General features: G+C 42.7%; 1 protein-coding gene across 3 annotated transcripts in view; it reads right to left on the bottom strand.

The window, feature by feature from the left end:
* The window catches only part of mgat5 (alpha-1,6-mannosylglycoprotein 6-beta-N-acetylglucosaminyltransferase), a 49,839-nt gene that overhangs the window by 7,712 nt on the left and 21,750 nt on the right, over positions 1-20,377 (bottom strand). For all 3 annotated transcript variants that reach the window (XM_068309224.1, XM_068309225.1, XM_068309227.1), the window contains 7 exons: positions 19,322-19,411; positions 17,611-17,682; positions 15,392-15,553; positions 14,354-14,523; positions 13,028-13,162; positions 9,764-9,897; positions 4,491-4,624 (listed from right to left, as the gene is read on the bottom strand). In XM_068309224.1, coding sequence (XP_068165325.1) covers positions 4,491-4,624; positions 9,764-9,897; positions 13,028-13,162; positions 14,354-14,523; positions 15,392-15,553; positions 17,611-17,682; positions 19,322-19,411 — 897 coding nt within the window. The remainder of the gene's footprint in view (positions 1-4,490; positions 4,625-9,763; positions 9,898-13,027; positions 13,163-14,353; positions 14,524-15,391; positions 15,554-17,610; positions 17,683-19,321; positions 19,412-20,377) is intronic.

Here is a 20,377-nt window from a genome sequence, read left to right as displayed (position 1 = left end):
TCGATCGCAGCAGGCCGAGTTTAGAGCGTTATAAAATAACCGCTCGGGCTGTGGAGGTTGACTGGAGCAGGAAAGAGACGGAGGAGGAGGAGGAGGGATTTATGACCTTGTAAATCACACTGAGTTTGTAAACCTTGGCTCGGCGGGAACAGGAGCGGTGGAGTCGCTTCCTGGCAGGACGTTTGAGGGATGAGCGTCCAGGGAAGAAAGACGACCGGTGGACAGACACCGTGTCTGAGACTCAGAGGAAGTAAAGAGAGGAACGCTTCACCGCTGGCGCTGATCCGCCCGGTAGCGTCACACACTTCCACTGTTTTAACATTCTGCGATTAGCGCGACCGACAACAGCTGAGCTAGCAGCTCTTTGAGGCGGTAACACGTCTCCTCCTTTCACCATTTTTTTTTTCCCCACTTCAACTTCATTCAGTGCTTTCGCTTAAACAGGAGCGCAGAGACAGATGGAATAGAGCAGCAACTCAAAGACAATCTATTTGATGGAAATATCCTTTGTTCATGCCGTTCTGTGTGTGTTGTCATGTTTCAGCTTTAATGTTCGCCTCAACCGTGATTTTAAATTGGATGTTAAACACAAAAAAAAACAACTTTTAAGAGCAACACTGTGCAATAGTTTCTGACATGAGTTCAGGAAGACGAGCTTCTGCCTCATCAGGATGCAGACAGCTTCACATGGACCCGCTCGACCTCGAAAACTGTCTCCGACATCGAACATCAAACGCACTTCTGATCATCTCGCCATTTGAAATCACTTCCACCTGACAGACCTAAAACAGGAAGCTTGTCAGTCATGACAACAACAACAACAACAAAAAAATCACTTCTTAACATTCTCAAGAGAATTTTCCCACGCAGTGAACTCACTGGACTACCAATCGATCTTTGCAACGCTTCATGGCCACTAAAGACGTTCAAACATTCCGTCTAGTTAAGGAAGACTAAATAAAAACACAGGCGGCAGTAACGTCGCTCCGTGTCCTGCAGCAGTGCACACCTGTAATGTCATCTGCCTCATTAAGTGCAAGTTAATACCTGACACCTCGTGCGCAGAAGCCGCTGTTCCTCCAGGGAGCGTCAGCAGCGTCTCCTTAGATTCAGGCTACAGCTTAATGAAGCGACAGAGAAAAAACAGACGCCCTAATGAAGGGTCGGGGGGGGTTTTTTCCAAGGGTAATTACAGCAGAAGTTTCCATCCTGTCAATACGATGCCAGTCGGGTCAGTACATTTTAATGTTGCGCTAGATCCGTGCAGCCTCTGCTTATTAAAGTCAAAATAGACGGAACATATTTCAAGTCATCATGAATAAGGCGAGGTCAAACAAAAAAAGAAGCCACTTCAAGCCAATTCAAAATGTTTATCTCATCACTTTTCTGATATCAATGTGGGGCACAGTAAAAACATTCCTCGCTGTGTTTATCTGCCTCACATCTGAAACCCCTTTTGCACACTGTCCGCTCAGTTTCCTGCCCACTCCTTAAACCTCATCTTTCAGATTGATAACTGCTGTTACAGCACGCAGCGTGCCAACAAGCTATCAGGGACCCCATGAATTAACCAGTGGGTTAATCCAACCCCTTTAACCTGCTCTTCCCACCAAGTCGAGTCCATCAGGCGCAGCTGCATCTGTTTTAATCAGTTTTAAATCTCTTAAACTGCACCTTCGGGAAATGTCAAAGATAAACCTGAGCGATTGCGTCATCGGAAGAGAAATGAATGTACAACTCCGCTTGGTTACCCATCACGAAGCAGTTTGTGTCCACGGGCCTGATAGTGCGGGATGGTTGCCCTTTCTGCTCTGCATATGTCAGCATTGTGCGTTTACAACCCCCATCAGCTCTCGTGTCTCCACCACATCCTCTGATCTGATGTCAGCGGCTCCCAGCTCCCCCTCCCCTTGCGTCCAACCCCCCAGCTTCTCTGAGAACAGCGCTGCATTCTAAACGCCCTCTGGTTTGTAAAGGTGTGTCTACGAGCTGAAGGCCCTTCACGCAGAAAGTCACCCTCAGTCCACTTTGCTGCTTTTTCTACGCTTCACACTGAGTTGCTATGGAAACCATTCCTTCAGAGGCGGCAGTCTGGCCATTTTCACTTTAGGTCGCACCATCAATTCCTGCATTTCAACAACAAAAATAATTGCTCGCCGTCCCAGTTCTTTAATCCCCGGGACCTCCTCCAGGTTCCTGCAGATCAGACGAGCCTCAAGCCTCCATGAGAGAACCGGGTGTCGTCAGCGAAACATAGAACGATCCAATAAGGTTTATGTTGTTAACTATTCAAAAAGACCTGGCTGCAACAAAACGAATACTACTGCTCAGTAGCGTGAACCCTGGAGACAAACTCTCCCCTGCGCTTCCAGATGATCTGCACAGCGTTAATCAGATCCCAGTCATTCATAAATGCAGCTTTCAGCTAGACTGACCTTAACCGACATGAATGTTTCATGACTCATGCGACCGTCGCTGACACTAATATCAGCTGACATAGATGACATCAGTGGACACTTCACAGAAACAAATCTGTGTCCTCAGAATGTGATGAGATCAATGCGCACATTTGTGACCGTCTGTACGGGTGACTCCGTCTGTCGCTCGCATCAGATCAGATAGAGGTTGGGTGTTTGGCGTTAGCGTACTCACAATAAGAGCTCAAAGCTCTGCATTTCATGCGGAGATTATAACTTGTTTTTCCACATTAAGCCGTCAAAATTTATCTCCAGGATGGAGGCAGCTTTCAGCTGGTGAACATATCGTGATGATGCTCTAATCGGTTTGGCTCAGCTCACAAATTCAGAGAAACAGAACATTTTCCAGAATTTGTCTACATTATTTTATAGCTTCACAAATAGATAAAGAGGACCTGCATTGTTTCTGAGTTCTAAAGTTTGCCGTTCCTTATCTGGCCAACCGCTTATCTTATTCAGTTTATAAGCAGACAATTAAAGAGTCCAAAAGGCCCAATTGTGAAAAGATACCAAGAAAAACACTTTTATAGCTGGGCTGTTAGCTGGGAGTTCACAACAGAGACCTTTGCACCTGTGGAGGTGTAAAGTAAAGTAACAGAGGGAAAGCAGTAGGATCTGATTCGAAAATAACACCATTGGATATTATCACAATTATCAGAGCTGTAAGGAGATTTTATCCCATCGCTAGATTTCAAAATACTGACAACAACTTCCTCAGCTGCCAAATGGTCAGTTAACTAACCTCGTGATATAACGCCCTTGTGAAGTTTTACAAGAGAAACATTTTTTTGAGGGCATGGCCCACTTCCTCTCACGAGGACAGGATACATCATCCTGAAAGGAATCCTCTCATGTGGAGAAAGATGGAGAGGCTGCACACTTTTAATGGTAGCGGGAAATGGAGTAAGCAAATCTGCTCATTAACAGTCGGCACCGAAATGGCTCTTTAATTAAAAGCAGGAGGTAATGAACACGGTTGGGAGTCTGATTAGGAGCTAATGCCCCTCGCCGTGAGCTGATGGGCTCCCCTGTCTGCCCCCTCCATGAATGAAGAAGCCACAAACCACACTGGCTACCTCTGGACTGGCATTCAGAGCCTCATAATGTGTGTGGACCTCGAGCTAGAAGTGTCAACCTACTGAGCAAGTAATCATGAAAATAATGAAAATTAATTACAGGCCTAAAACTAGACCAAAGAACTATGTTAACAAAGCATCAAGGGAACATAAGTAGGAGCTAAAAAGTCTCGTTTACGAGCAAATATTATGCAAATTAGCTCGATGATGAAAGAGTCATGAGCTGTTTGGACGTATCTATAAAGAAAATGAGTTGGAAAAGTTGCACAAATCCAACTGGGAAAACCCATGGCTGGCTGATGCTGCAGTATTTCTACGGAAATCATTAGTATCGTTCAGTTTATTATACGTATCTTTAAAAAAACAGGTTTCCCCTCCAGGTGTGTCACACGGAGACGATTTTTTTCTTAAACCATCAGTTATTACTGGTTCCCGTTACTCTGTCGCACGCATAAAGAGCTGGTCGTATCCGGAGCAACACGGTCAAACATACATGGCGGCGACTGAAAGCTCATCAAAGCGTGGGCGGTAATCCAACCATCCATGGTGAGTCAAACAATGTTGAAATCTCTCCAAGTCTCTAAAGTCGTTTTTGTCTCGGATACAGTAATCCCTTGGTCTCTGTGCCGCAGTGCGAGAATGCATTTGAATATATTAAAAACTTCCCGGCGAGAGCGATAATCTGAATTTCAGCTCCTAAAACCGGACTGTTATTAACTTTCCACTGAAAAGTTTTACTCAAGGTTGTTCAAAGAGTTTCAGCTCTTGACGTCTGAAAATCTGTCCTTGGTGTGCCGCCAATCTTTGGCAGGTCATTCCGGAAGAAATGCATGTTTACAAACTGCGGATCAGTGAATGCCTTTTGTCCCATATGTACCGTCTTGTGTGTGTGAATAACTATGTAAATGTAGAGACGATGCAGAGAAGATGTAAATACCTTCCAGAAGTTATCCACCTTGCCGTAGACGAGCGACTGGTTCTGTCTCTTGATGTCATTGATGTGCTTGATGTCGTTGGCGTTGAGGTGCTGCTCCACCACGAAGCCCAGGAAACTGTTGTCTGGGGTGTGAGCTGCAAGACAACCAACAAATAAAAATAGATAAATACATAACTAAATACACAAAAAACAACCTCACTTCACACTTTTAGCGTAAACGTGACAAAGCAAAAAGAAGAAAAGAAAAGAGATTGGAAACGAGTCTCGGATCTCTTTTTGGTGACAAATACAGTAAGTTGTGGATATTTATCCTTAATTTATGCATCAGTACAGCAGAAACAAAACCCCTTCAAATAAACATCAAATTAAAGTCTGCTTTTCAAAGAGCATACATTTCAGCTAAATAAATAGAACCAATTTAAAATCAGCGTTGCGAACAGATCATAATTCCAAAGACAGATGGGGCAGCTGCTCAACACAACTGGGCTTTACGACGCTGCGGGGACTGTAAAGGCCCTTTGGGCGTATTTGTGATTTGTGATATTGTTCTTGACAACTCAAAAAGCACTCTGGGTTTTTAGTTCCCTCCATTCTTTATTGCCTGGCGATGACGAGTTACTATGGGAACAACAGGATGAGCAGGTCAAGTGTGGACGTCCAAGTTGGCAGCACTTTACCCCACCGCCGTCTGCCTTGTTAAACCTATGAGAGGATAAGGGTTTGAAGTGTTGACAGAAAAGATTTAATAAGGCTAAAATGATCTAATTTAAATAAAAATAGAAAGAAGAAAATGAACTGCGCTGTAGACCTCATCCCCCTTTGAAATGAATGGCACGGGCTGAGAGGGAGGTGTTCCACGGTGAACTTGTGGTTTGTGTCGGAGCCCCAGAGGCGCTGCTGCGGTCGGAGCTCGTTTTAAACCGCAATGCTCTCATGACAGAGGCAAATTAAGGTCAGTCCAGGGGGGGGGGGCTTGGACTTAGCTTTAGTGTGATAAATAATACAAGGATTTATTGAGTACAGCTCAACAAATAGTCTTGCTGCAGCTGAAGGCACTCACCACAATCAAAATAAATCAGTCAACCACTACAAATGTTTTCTGAAGTAATCAAACATCTGTGATAAAAGGGGATTGGTCACGTGTAAAATATGGAGGGAAACAGTAGAAAAAATGAAATATGGTCAAAGTTCAACCACACCAAAGGACTTTAACACAATCCCTGTGTTGTAACTGTGTTGGCTGGAATTTATTGTATTTTCACCCATCGGACTAAGTCATTCTGTCGTGGTCTTCCAGGTAATCCACACACATCAGCTCTTCAGGTATGCATGATGACGAAACATGATGTGAACAGAAGTCAGTTGTGATGTTATCATGAATTGTATCACAAGAGCAGTAGAAAAGTTGAACTTTGAGTTCAAGTTACAAGAAGTTAATCACAGGTTGATTCAAGCTGTAGGAGTCGATCTGTTTTCCCCCTAAAGGTCCTGACTGAACATGTTCTGTAAAATTTTTGAATGTTCAGTGCATTCTGTGATATTTTTTTTCCTCCAGCGACTGCCGTTAGTTCACTTTGTGTTCATAGATGTTCTGATGGTATCACCAGATCTGTGTGGGAGGTGTTTTCTTTAACGCAGGCTGATAAAAAAAAACATTAACAGTTCAGTAAAACAGGCTTTTCTGGAGCCACTCCTCAACTTAACGAATGAAAACAAAACTGCAAAAGAAGCAGTGAACATGTGACGCTAAACTGAGAGGAGGCAGCAACAACCAAACTAACCGTGTAAACAGGACAGGCTGTTCATTAGGATTCACTCCTCTTGATGCGTTTGGCACCAGATGCCTCTTCTCCCATCAGAGCAGCCAATCAAAATGTCACTCAGCTCGTCTCGGCTTCATTCGCTATTAGCTGACAAACAGCCTGGGAGGACAGTCCTGCCCGAGAAGCAGCTGCTTTGTCACCCTTGACAAACTTGTGAGCTATGAACAAGTGCGCGTTGTAGTGAATACTGGACAAGCCCTTATTCAATTAAGAGTCAATATACTGCAACCTGGTCCGAGCCAGAGCGAGGAGAGGATGGATGGCAATTTTAAGAGTAGGCTGTTCTGTCTGACAGGGTGAACTCTGCATGCTAAGCACCCCATAAACGGATCATCACACAATGATAAACACAAGAAAATAAGCAATATGCAGAAGTATTCCCCCAACGACAGATGAGGGATTATGTGATTAATGTTTGCTCAACGCTTAAGATTCCAGACTCATTTTACAAGAAACGTCTTTATGGCTGGTCGTACCGTTAAAAGACTTCAAACTGCAAAGATTCATTATCCGCACTAAACCTCTGGCACTTTAAAACTCAATATCAGGACGGTGCGATTCTCTGACTTTTCTGAGCGTGTCTGAAGGGGTGACAATAAATAAACTCCCAAGCACCTTTGAGGTTTGAACTGATGAGCTTCTCAGACATCTCTTTACAGATTTTAATGTGGGGTGAACCCAACAATTGGAACTGCTAGGCAGTCCTGTCAACATCGCCGTAATGAAAACAAAATGGGTTTCATCTCAAAGTAGTTTACTATAATCAGGAGTTATTTTCATCTCCCCAGTAATAAGAAATAAATGCTACCATCTGCCAAAGTCTAATGATTGATGATGTATGTCGATGATATTAGCATGTCCTTCAGCATCGCTAAGCTTTTGTATTTAGTATTCAATTCAGCAGTGATTGCTGAAGTTTCAACATCTCTGTCTGAGAGATGAAATGAAAGAAATACTTTGCATTCATTCCAAGTGTTAGCTCCATCCCCACATCCAAGTATCAGCAGACGGTTAGCTAAGGTTAATGTGCAGACTGGAAACAGGGGACGCAGTTAGCATCACTCTATCTGAAAGAAAGCGTCGCTGCTTGTGTGAACCTCTGAAGCTCATAGACGTCAGTCAGTCAAAACAAGCACCATCAGATGGAATTGGGTAACAGCCTAGGAGGGTTAGGTGCAACAAAAGAATTCCAGTTTTGGTTGTGGTTCAGTGGTATGAATGTATGAAATGCAGGTCTGTGGTGAGAGCCAACCTCTGAGTTGTAACAAAAGCAAACGTTTAGTGGGTGTGCCGTTCACATTTCAATCACAGTTTTCTAAGCTGACTGTGAAATATTACAGTCAATAAAGCGGTCAGTAAATATAAGCTGCTGATATGTTCAACCTCTAAGCAGGATTATCACTAAACTCAAAAATGAAAATACACAATGACAATGTAGACTCTGGTACAACAAAGGTAGAGAGTACTTCCAGTAATGACACTTATAATTTGGAGTTACAAGACAGTTCACCTCTAGTTCACACCCCTCTGACAAACTCATTATTGAATTGTTTACAGTAGAATAATTAAATTCAGCTCGACAGGACTTGAATCTTTATGTCATTCTGACTTAACGGTTGTTTCTATGTATTTCCTGATAATAAATGACTTGTGGTGGGAAACGGAGCCAGCTTCACGGCAAATACCGGAAGCCCATTTAAACAGAAATCGTACACCAGAAAGCATTCCCCGCTACCCCGACTCTGATATTGATTAATGAGGTCAATTTGGCCTTGTCTTGTCTTATTGGCCAGCGGCCATATGCTCCCCCCCCCCATCCAATGATTTATGGAGCTCTGCCTAATTGTAACAAATGGATGAATCCAAATCTAGAATAAATTACTTACTCGTGCCTGATTTGTCTGTTGTTATGTCTTCCTTCAATAGGTGAGTTGTACACAGACCAGGAATCCAAATATTGCATTGTTCTAATATTGAAGTGACGATGTCCCTTCTTTAGATTCATTCTAAACAAAAATGTACAATCTGGTTTTTCAGTGTTAAGTTTTATTGGACCAGACAGGTTTGATAGATATTAAAAAGAGTTTTACTGTCCACCAAATTCCCTTTTTTTAATTTAATACCCTCTTTTATCCATGGTTTTATTGTATTGACTGTATTTATTGAGTCTTGAATACTTGACTTTGTATTTTCAAGTCACGTATACTGTTTTGCCTTCCCTGTAATACCTGTAAAGCAATTGGAGTCAACTGTTGTGTTCAAATTTGCTCTGCAGATTAAAATCACTTCACAAAAGTTGGACACACCTTAAATCAACGTGACCCGTACACGTCAGGTCCTGTAAAAACAGAGTGTTCTTTGTTCTATCACCAATTCATTAAAACTTTTGGAAGCAGTCCATGATTTATATGAATGTACTTCCAACGTCTTGTGTCAAAATCCCAATTTATTAAAATAGCATCTGAATGCCGAGAGCACCAAAATCAGTTCACTCATTATTGTCCCAAAATTCCAGGGATATGGTGTTCACCAGAATGGAACCTGAACCGTGGTTTTGGTCAGAATGTCCTTTTCCCTGGAAGTGCTGACAATCTGTGGATTTAACACTCGTCTACATTACGGTGCACTTGTTTCAGCAGAGATATCATCTAACCTACTGACTCTTAACTGAATTTTGCGCATTGGCCTTGGTGTGTTATGAGAAAGACATACCCTATTCAGCAAACAAAGGGCCTATTCAGATACGGTGTTATTCTGGATGGCTCGGCACCTCGCCTTGCAAACGAGTACTGCAGGGGTAACATTTCACTTTCTCTTAGCCACGGGGAAAAGGTCAATACCCCACAGGGGCTGGCTCCCTTCTCTCCTCCACCGCCACCCCTCATCCACCTCAACAAACACCGATGACTCCAATTAGTCAGTGATCACACAGGCAGAATGATGCACACACACACACACACACACACGGAGCAATAAAACCCCTGCGTCCTGTATTTATAATCGCCGCAAAAAGGGAGAGCGGAGTGTCCGACCTCTCGCGCTCCTTTAATCTGTTTGATGATATCCCATTAGTGAGCCACATGCTGAATTTTCACAGCATCTTTTATGCCTCTTTCTGAACGAAAACATCTCATTTGTGTAAGAAAATCCAACTGGAACCTCAGCCAGGAACCAGCCTGTGGTGCGACCGTCGTGGAATTTACCCTGCAATTAGCAGCATTGAGCAACTTGACCTTATTTAAGTAACAGGCTGGAAAGTGTTATGAGGTGATGAAACGCGTGAGTCACATGGAAAATTTTTTGTTTCCATTGTCCTTCAGAATATGTTAGAAGATAATTTAATAAATTGGCTGTAATCTCTGTACACATCATAAATACATAAATGTAAAGCTCTAATGGGGATTGGCAGATGGCCTTTGTGTTTAGCGTGTGTTGGCGTCCTCTACTTACGGAACATGGTGTTGAACTGCTGCGGGTTGAGGTTCCACTTTCCCCATGGCGTCTTGTGACCCTTGGACTGGGCATAGTGGGCGTGGTTAAACTCTGGTTCCGTCCCAAACGAGTCCAGCACCCGCAGCATGCACCTACGGAAAGACAGGAGTTTGTAAGTTCCTCAGCATTAATAACATACTGTAAAGTCCAATAAAGTTGACGCTGAACCTCAGAAAATCAATGAAACAGAGAATCACTGTTATAAATCAGAGACTTGGTGTACAAGTTGGTGTACCATGAAAAAAAATTCACACCCCGTGCACACCATTATGGTTAAAGAGAGACGCAGCATCCACAACATTCCTCCAGTCATCTTCAAGGAAGTCGTGTGAAATAAGCTCAAGGTTAGTTTCAGCTAAATAACCTGACTGGTTTCTAGTAAGAAAGAATTCTGTCAACGACCACCGCTCTGCTGGAATTTAATGCAGCAGGAATCTTATTTGTTTATTTGGATGCCTGAGATTGAACTACATAATTGTCTTGTGTAACACACAGGTGAGTGTGTGATTTGGAGTAGATACTCGATAAATAGATATAGGTTATAGGTGGCACAATGTTGCCATGGGTAGCGCTGTTGCCTAGCAACAAGAAGATTCTGGGTTCAAGTCCTTTTTTTGTGGAGTTTGTAGGTTCTCTCTGTGTCTGCATGGGTTCTCCAGCTTCCTCCCACCTCCAAAAACATGCAAATTCAGGTGAATTGATCGACTTTAAATTGACCGTAGGTGTGAGTATGTGCGAAGACACAATTACGTCTCGTCTACAAGAAAATGGATGGATGTAGTTTATCCCAATCAACGAACAACCAAAACAAGGTTGAAAAAATGTGCCTTTCTTTTAGGTTTCTCTTAGATTCTGTTCTCATGTAAAATGTTTTGTTATTTTCCTGTTAAATGTAGCGTATGCTGTCTGTAGTTAATATTTGCTCTTTATTGTCACAAAGACTTACGTGATTTTTCAAGACTATTTAATTTAATGAGTTATGCTGGTTTGGGCCCTCAATGCATTGGGTTTAGAAACTGAGAATTTATCTAATAGAAAAAAATGCTGTCAGATAAAAAGCGTTTGCACACACACTCGGTTTCACACGCAGACCAACATATGGGCCTAAAAACTCTGTCTCTCCATCAGTGATCGGCCCTCCGCCCTGGCAGATGCTGTGCAGGTGGTTGTGAAAGGGCCTGGGAGCGCAGAGAGCCGTTAAACATATTCACCACGAGGAAACTTTAAACCGAAAGCAGAACAACAACAACAACATGCCCACATCCGACTCACTCTAGAGAAAAACAACCTTCATCTGTCCCCGGTAGATACATCCACGGCAGATGGGAAACTGTTTTTCGGAGCTGTGACATGATGTAAGAATAGCTGCAGCGAGGCTTTCTGCTCGTATTTAAAGTCCAGTCATTTGACAGTGGGCGGCATAATGAGGCTGGAGCCGAGGTTGTTCAGTTCAACACGCTGCTGGTGAATCTTCCTGAAATATCACACTTCAACTGGTGTTGTCATTCCGCCGTAATCTAATCCACATGACGTGATCCTATATCAACCATATATGGCAGTTCTTGTAAATTAGACGTTTCACTCATGAGACATTATCTCCCAGCAGTAAATAAAATTCCATGTGAAAAAATTGGCATCAAAATGGGAATTTCCGTTCATAGGAATCCAAATGAGATTCTGTTTAATATCAGAGGGATTATAAATCACTCTAAAAGGCAGAGTTTCTGTTTGCATTTTGTGTTCAAGTCGAGAGACTTTAGCTGAACTTCGTTGAATTTAAATTTTTATTCTGACACACACAAACGCAACAGTGAGCCAGAATGGTTTAGTCATTATAAGGGGACAAGAAGTCCACTGCCTCTATCGGCGACTGTTAGCCACCAAGCTAGCTTAAGCTTATAAAACATACAAGCAACACTTCAATGGTGGCACCTCCATATGTGACACTTTTACTACTTTTTACTGTATAAACATTTTTTTGAGGGTAAATGTTCCACCTTTATTGGTGTAAACCATATGTGTGTCCTGCTAAAAAGGATAGCGTGTGCATCGACAAACGAGTGTTTAGTGAAGGGTCGATTATTAAAACAGGTCTTCATATGTTTCCACTTCATGATGTATATAGGCAGATTCCTTCCGCATGCAGTGGACACACACACACACTAAACACATGGTATCCAGAAAGAAATATAGAGATAACGGGAAGGTGGGGGGAGAGCCAAGATGATGAAATCAAGCATCATGTAGATTGCAAGCAGCTGACATTTGTCATTAGTCTGTTTCATCCTGTAATACTGTGGTCCAGACTAAATGGTTTATGCCGGCACATTTTCTGCAGCCCGGCCGACATGGATGACGATGCATTGCCCGACTAATTCATTGGATGAAAGGATTAAATGAAACAGAAAAATAGAGCAATGCTGGCTCGACTTTATACCCAGAAAACAACAGCTCAGAGTATTTCCATTCCTCTGGAACAGTTTGAAATACAGTAATACGGTAATGTAAGAGCAGCAGCCAGAGGACAGGGGCAATAATAAAACACATTCATCACGAACCGGCCAGACTCGGCTGCTTTGTCCTCCGACAGAAAAAATAAGCCAGGTCTGTTATGAAACCTGCGTCTGGTTTGGTTTGTTCAGGTTACTTCACAGAGGACAAAAGTCATGAGAAGAATGAGACGGTTTCACAAAAAGGTATCCGAAGGCCACAGAACCAAATATCGTTTTTACCCTGAAGGAGATGACAAACTTAGAGAATGTTATGCAGCGACACTCAGGTTACATTCGGGGAAAAAACAACAGATTGGTCCCTTTTTTTTTCAGAAGTTTTAGACGGATAGCACTCCTGGGATACGTGTTAACTTATGGTAGGAAAAACAACACAGAAAGAGGCATCTGGATCCTACATTACGCCTGAGATTGCATTAATTTCCTCAGGGTACAAAAGGAGCGGATGTGTTTTAAGGTGTTATGTCGAAGGCGGACAAAACCTGGTGACAAGCAGGAGGAACCGGTGGGGTCATTAGTGCCCCCAGACGTATTGTTCCTTCTCTTTTCCTGTCAGTGGAAGTTGCTGAGAGGCCTTTAAACAACAAAACGTCTACAGTCCTCAGCGGTGACAGATCACATTCTGCTGATGAAAACAGCTTGAACAGCTGTGGACTTTGAAGCCCTGTTTTCTAAACTAACGTATTTTAATATAAATATAAATATGACTTACTGGTAGTGGACCCAGGAAGGACCCAGTGTCTTCTTAAACTGGGTGAGGCCGACAATGTCGATGTAGATGAGCTCAACCACCTTATCGCCCTGGGTCGGACAGCTGGACTTGTTTCCCATAACCTTACGCATGATCCTGTGTAGAAAAGTTTCGATTAAATTGAGAAATTCTTTTTTTTTAAAAAGGATTCAAATTCACGTTTTCTGCGTTAATGTATTTGTTCCAATTTATACCTTCCTCTCAAAGGCCACGGAGCAAAGTAAACGCACAATACGCTTCTAACAATGACTTTATTGAAAAACCCCTCTGGTTAAAGAGCTCAGACGAGCTTTGTCGAGGATTTTGTTTGCTCTATTGTCACATTAAAATTTTAGACTTTTAAATATAAATATTTAAAAACAAGAAGTAAAATGTAAAATCAAGCAGCATCTTATTTGTCCAATTATTTTTTTAAAATATATTTGGCTTTTCAAACAGTCATTAGTGAATTTTCTTGAAAAAAAATACCGTGCTTTAAGGCAGGCATAATTCCGCTGCCCACCTGCAAACTGAATATTAGTTAGTTTAATGAGGAAAACACAGGCAGCGGACTGAATGTCAACCCTCAAACTGAGAGGATGGTCCAGGAGCCCCATCAGCTGGCATGTGCCAATCATGAGCACCATTATCAGCGCTGCATTTGTTTACCCGCGATCTGCTAGATGTTGAGGTGGTTTACTGAATAGAAAAGGCAGTAAACAAAAAAGATGCTTTGACTGATCAGTTCTAGATGCATTTGGATAAAGTGGCAAGAATGATGCAATTGCATGAAATGAGTGCTGCTCCGTTCGGTCCAGAAGTACATCTGAACACATGTTGATGGTTATTAACATAGGCGCAGGCTGTGTAAATGTACAGATATGTACAATATAATTAGAGCCAGAGATAGCATCTTTTCCCTTCAGTCATTCTTTGTCAGCACTTGCACCTGCATTACCCACATAGTTTAACAAGAACACTGGCTGGAGGTTCAGGTGTTTTGCGAGAATAGCCAAATCTAGCCTCAAGGCAGTAACTTCAAGTAGAAACCAGCAGCAGGCTTCAGAGGTCTGATGAGCTCACCGGTTTCTCACTCCACATCCCAAGATAATCAATCCCAACAAGAGACATCACTTGAGGTGATTTCTCAGTTTTACCTTTGAGTCTTAGTGACTAAATGCTGAAAGAAGCTTTGAAAATAAGAACCATAATCTCCTGCATTCTCAGTTCAACTCGGAACAAATGTACTTTAACTAGACAGTCTAGAGTTCACTGAACACACATCATATCAGAACGTTTAGTACTGACTCTTTGAGCTCAGCCAGGGAGGCAGAGATGCGGACGTCATGGCCAAGCAGGTACAGGGTGGTTATGAGGTCGCTCCATTGGACCAGTTCTCCCAGCGGGCCACCACTGAAGGCGTTTTCGGCTATTTTGAAGCCCGACTCCTTCGTCAGGAGGCCCAAGTGGACCAGGATCTGATGGAAGGAAATAAACATGTCAAAATTATTAGTTATTTCTTGCATAGTTTACCTTGGTGAGCATCTTAGGTTGATGTTTTAAAGCTCTTTGAATGGTTAATGAGTCCAGTAAGGCACCCTCAGTACATTCCCTTTACTATTGCAACAGATCAGAGGTTGAAAAGCTGGTTTGGATGTAATGTGATTGTAGAGAGAAGAGAGCTACACACAATCTCAACACATTTCTCTACTCCTATGTAAAAAGAGTAGGATGAAATCAGGACAGGTCAGATACCATTGAAGAACAGATCGATGACTGGTCTTATTTCGTGCCTCTGAAGGGAATGCTGCTTTGTGTCAGCACCAAGGTGTCGTGGGAATGCGATGTGAATTATTCACACCACCAGTGGGAAGCGTGGACTACATTATTCAGTGCAGGGACAATGGATTATCTCTGTCTTTCCTTTCCCAACACCATCTTTTCCCTGAGCGGTTTTAGACAAGTGTGAAAAAGTGTGTGTGTCAGTAGCTTTTGTTTGTGTGGACTAAAGCTCTCAGAAGCTTCCCCTCACTTTTCACTGGATAAACATTTGAAGTTAATAGCCATATTAATATTCACTTGAGACTGTGTGTAAGGAGGAGATGCACTGTCTCAAATGTTTTCTCTATTTGGATTTATGGTCGTCACTTTAGCTTGAGTGTGTTTGTGGGTTTCTAAAAGTAATAATTTGCATTGGTTTAAGATTTACAAAACAAAAACTTGCTGTGATCTGTGACATGAAGAAAACTTTGCATATAAGCACATAAGCAGAATTCCATTTGATCCAATCGGCTTGTACTCCTTCCAGCGTACTGTACTGCGATTTATTACACGTATTATGCCCACCTTCTTCCGCCGACGCCTGGCGAGGTTCTGCTTGGCGGCAAGAGAGCGGATGGCGCTGACCCACGGTTCAGCCATGCGTTTAATCCTCAGCATCATCCAGCGGAACTCCTCGCGTTGTGACATCACGTGGTAGAGGTCATCAAATCCGGCCCGGAACTCCGCCTGCAGGTGGCGTGAACCAAGAGGGTGAGCTCCTACATTCTACATCTGTACACTAAATAACAGCCGCGGTAATGTCTTGAATAACTGTTTCTCCTTTACTCCGCTGCGGTGACACAATCCCATTGTGGTCTTTAAAACCTGGGATGCCGACTGAGCTGAGGCTCGACAGGAGCTGCAGTAATGAGCCGCTGCTCAGTCAAACACTGCATGCGTACAGAGAACAGCTGTAAACCTTCTGTTGTACCTCCTTAGATCAGAGGATGGATTACATGGATGAAGACAAACAAGTGGATGTTTCTCATGTTCCACTGCTATGTTTCCTATTTTATTACCCATTATGTACAGGGGTATAAATGTGCATTTTCTATCCCCACCCACTTGTAAACTACTGATCACATGGTCCTGCGCTGAGAGACCTTTACACGCCCTACATTGTCAAGTCACTAAGCTTTTGTTAACAGAACGAGGATGTACCAAAAACAGAACTAAAGATGACGCGGCGATGGAAAGTGTTGCCTTTTGTTGAATAGGGGAAGTTTTACAATTTCAGAAGGAGGAAACAAACTGTCATTATGTGGAGGCTTTTACCTGCCATTCAAATTCGAGTGGTGTCTATAAACATGTCTAGAAACATATCTCCGTCATGCAGTGTAAAAGTGATGCTATTTAGAATCATACCAAACATTTTATGAGAAAATTTAATTGTGAAATAAACAGTGATAAAATTATGAAAGCAGAAGTTATTTTTAAAAAGTAACCAAGGAATGCAAAACATCACAAGCTGACAGAGTATTTTTCGTAACATTAATTGGGTCTATAATATCTGTCGTGTATTGGACCAAAGTTACCTTGTGTCTTATGGGTTATGACTTACTGAAACTAAAAATAGTCACACAGAAAACTGAAACACGAAACAGAGAGTTCTGCCGGACGCGTGTCCAGGATGTGGTTAGAATCTGTGGCTAACATGCGAATACTTCTTATTTGCATATGTCAGATGGTAAAGTTTCAGGATGGAAGACAAGCAGCGAATGGGCTGAACCCAGGAGAGGAGACAGATGAGCATCGCAGGAATCCCGGTGCCATTACCAACTGCTAAGGTGGCTAAAACAAGGCTGTTGCGGGGCATTAGCATCCCTCATCACGACAGGAAATCGCTTCTGCAGACTGAACCTATTAAAATCGGGGTTTGAATTAAAATCTCTAAAGCCTGTCAAATGGCATTCCCCACCACTGAGGGCTCAGCGCTGGGAGGGGGGGGATGAAGAGTACTTAATATTGATTCTCCCACATCAGAGGGACGGGGGGGTGTTTTTGTGGAGCAGATACTGTGGACTGAGTGTGAGCCGATCGGCCTGGAGGAGCGCTCTAAGTGGGATTTGAGCGAGCTGTCGCATTGGCAGGGATGGGAGATCATTATTCCAGATTTGTCTCGAGGTCCCATCACTCCGGTTTCGTTCTGCGAGGACTGCTCGACTCTTTTATGTCATCGAGGCGTAACGACACTGTGGATCAGCTTCAGCCTGCTTGTTCCTTCACAGCCGCCTTTTAAAATGTCTCGCGCACTCGAGGGGGAGTTTCGTCTCTCACTTTCATGCTATTTGAGTCTGTTTTAAACAATTAAACATTTAGAATCTATGTGTCTTAAATATAAATATCCCATTATATGGTATTTTTCTGCTGTGGCGTAAGACGGGATAATGTTTAAAAATGTATGCTAATGGAAAGGGTGTTGTCGCAGGCTTTGGAGATGTCACACACAAACTTCTGCGAGCCGCTAGGAACACAAGTGTCACACACGGAATGTGAAAAGACACTCATATTCACCCCCAATAACTGCTTTTTAGTAAAAATTGTGGACAGACTTCAGATTTACACTGATATCCACACAAAGTGAAGTTTCATGACAGCAACGACCTCAAGTGTCTAGTAACAACTTTGTGCTGGTGTGACACCACATTTCTTCCTCTTGGTAGTCTGGGAAGCAGCACTGACGTAGTTCAAGGGTCAGCTGTGTTTTAGTTTACAGTCAGAGAGCAGGTTGTCACGTTTCTCACCTGACCCCTCCGGTCTGTGTCGTCATTCAGGGTTTTTGTCCTCCACGGCAGGCGGGGACACCAGTTCTCCACCTAGAAACCGCAAATCAGAAAGATCTAGTTAGTTCTGGAGCAAAGGAAATCAACAGTGATACCTAAATATTTGATAAAGTTAAGTATTGCTCTCTGTCTCTTCGTCAACCTTTCCCCTCTCATGATTACTGTTTGATCAGAGAACCTCCTGCAGAAGGGATGTGTGACTTTTTTGTCTCGGCAACGAGAAAAACAAAAGAAAACTGTTTATGCTACTTCTCAAACCAAAGCACGCGCCCCGTACTAGTTGAGCCCTGACTTTCTCCAGCTGACGTCCATCATATGTTGCCCCTGTGGTTTGTCTCTAAGCAAGGTTAATGCTGTGGTCAGCGAGTATGAATTGTAAATGGAAGAGTGCATATTTGAGCGGCTGCTTTTCTGCTCCAAACGGTCGAGTCTGAACACAGCTTATCGCTATGGGAGACGTGACATCACATGATCAGAAGCAGAGTGCGGGGGGCAGGAGGATGATCGGGATAGATGGATTGGATACAGACAGAACATGCTTTTGTCTTGAATATTTACTGATATTTTTGGAAAATGCGTTTCTTCTTGCTTCCTGCCTGCCGAGCACTGGACAGTGGTTCCTCTCCTGCTAATGGATTTTGTCCATTCCACCTCTACTCCTATTCAGAAAAAGTTCTCTGTAATGCTTTCAACTCAAATTCAATATTTATAACAGGATACTGACCTTTCAAGGGATAAAACCATGGCAATAATTAAAATTTTCTGAGAAAAACAGTTTACAGTATTCAGTTCAAATCAGTAAGAAGCATATTTCTAGGTCTAAGAATGTGAGTGATTTGAAATGCGAAGGTGTATTTTGTATTCAGGTGGTATTGGGAACATGTAACAGTAAATTATAAAAATCAGATTAAGCTCAGTTTCCAAGAGGAATCACAGCCAAGATGAGATTAAACCCATTTCCACTAACGTGATCCAATTTGCTTATCAGACTTAGATTTAAGGGACAGATTGAACTTCATCGCTAGAAATTAATTCTGGCCATGTTTGGCTGATTTGGCAGAGAAAAATCATGCAAAATTGAAACTTGCAAAGTGTTGCTTGAAGGAATACAAGCGTCTATATGTTAGTGCTACTAAATAATGTACGACTTCCCCCGTGCCGGTTTGGCTGCTTTTTCCTCCTTCCCAAGAATTTGTCTGGACTAAGGCAAGAAAAGGAAAGTCATTCCACTTCTTCCCTTGGAGGCTGAAATCTTCAAGAAGTACCTGAAATCATCCTCCACTCACTCCACTAAATAATCTTTCTCCCAGAACGCGCAGCTCAACACACTCTAATTTGCTCCCATTAAAAATGAAATTCCCTCTACCTCTCTTATTACACTATTTTTAGCTCTTCATTCTTATGCGATCATTCTAAGGATGCAGGGTGCTGAACCATCCATTTTTCCAGCTTGTATTTGCATAAATGTGAGCGTATTCTATTAGTGTACCTGCTGTAGTTCTGTTACTAACAGCATAGAAACGTCAAAGTGTTCAATCAATTATTTCACTGACATTGCATTCCTGGACGTTACCAGACGGATTTTATTGCCTCTAAAGGTCCCATATCCTTCTGATGAAACCTGTAATGCACAAACGTGTCCAGACTGAAGCCGGACACGCCCACTTCTCACCTCGCTGAGGTAGATGAAGAAGGAACAGGTGGATCCGTCGACGCCGTAGTTACCGTAGCAGGAATCGGAGCGCCACATCTCCTTCATCCACTGAGGAAGAGGAAGAATGCAAGATTAACACAGCCCCACTCCCCCGCCCACTTCCACTCACTTTGAATATCTCACTGAATGTCAGGAGAATGTATGAGCCCACTTTGAGTTTAATCACCAGCTGCAAAGTAACTCAACTCTGACACAATTTATTCAATAAATGAGCTATCTTAATGATGAAAATCTGATTGATGCTACAATTTACCAATAACTGCAGTGAGTAGGCGGTTTATAATGGAGGTTGTAAAATCTACAGCTACCTAAATACTTTTTTGTATCTCAGAGGTTAAAGCAGCAAGATTTGACTTTAATCCATGGAATCTGATAAATCATTTGGTTCATCTGTGGATGATTTCCTCCTCATCTAACGCATTTGCAATTCCTCCAGTGGAAACGCTCTGTGGCTGACTGGAAGTAAAGCGCCAGGAGTGACTCCCGAGTAATTATTGACTAATTTGGAAGGGCGCACATCCCTCAATAATCTTTCCACTTGGACCTTGAATAAAAAAAAAAAAGTTCCTCCTTCTTCTTTTCTGAACTGATCCCAGACAGGCAGATGTCCACAGAACTGCTGCTAATGACATGCAAAGTGGATGGACTGCCAAGCTGAGATGCAGATGACAGCTATTCTGCTTGGAGTTTAACCTGAAGTACATCATGCATGCTGACTTACACCAGTGGACAGGGAAATATAAAACTCAGTTCAGAAAGCTGCTCAGAGTTTAGACCCAGCAGATGGGTTTGGATCAGTATATAGTAGTTGTGTATTTTTTTCAGAGAGGATGCAACCATTCTTTAAAGTGAGATTTGTGAGATATCAGAAATGACTTGATAAAAGGCTTTGTGTGTGTTGTGGTGTGTCTGTGCGACTTGTGTGTCGAGTGAGCTTTGGCATCGGCTGCGCCCAGTTGGAAACGCTGACGGTATCAGCGGAGGATTGGGACCGGCTGAGCAGATGGTGTGTAT

This window comes from Antennarius striatus, chromosome 24, assembly GCF_040054535.1.
Source record: "Antennarius striatus isolate MH-2024 chromosome 24, ASM4005453v1, whole genome shotgun sequence".
Classification (NCBI taxonomy): domain Eukaryota; kingdom Metazoa; phylum Chordata; class Actinopteri; order Lophiiformes; family Antennariidae; genus Antennarius; species Antennarius striatus.
Note: the sequence above shows the minus strand (reverse complement) of the source record. Positions and strands in the feature narration are given on the sequence as shown.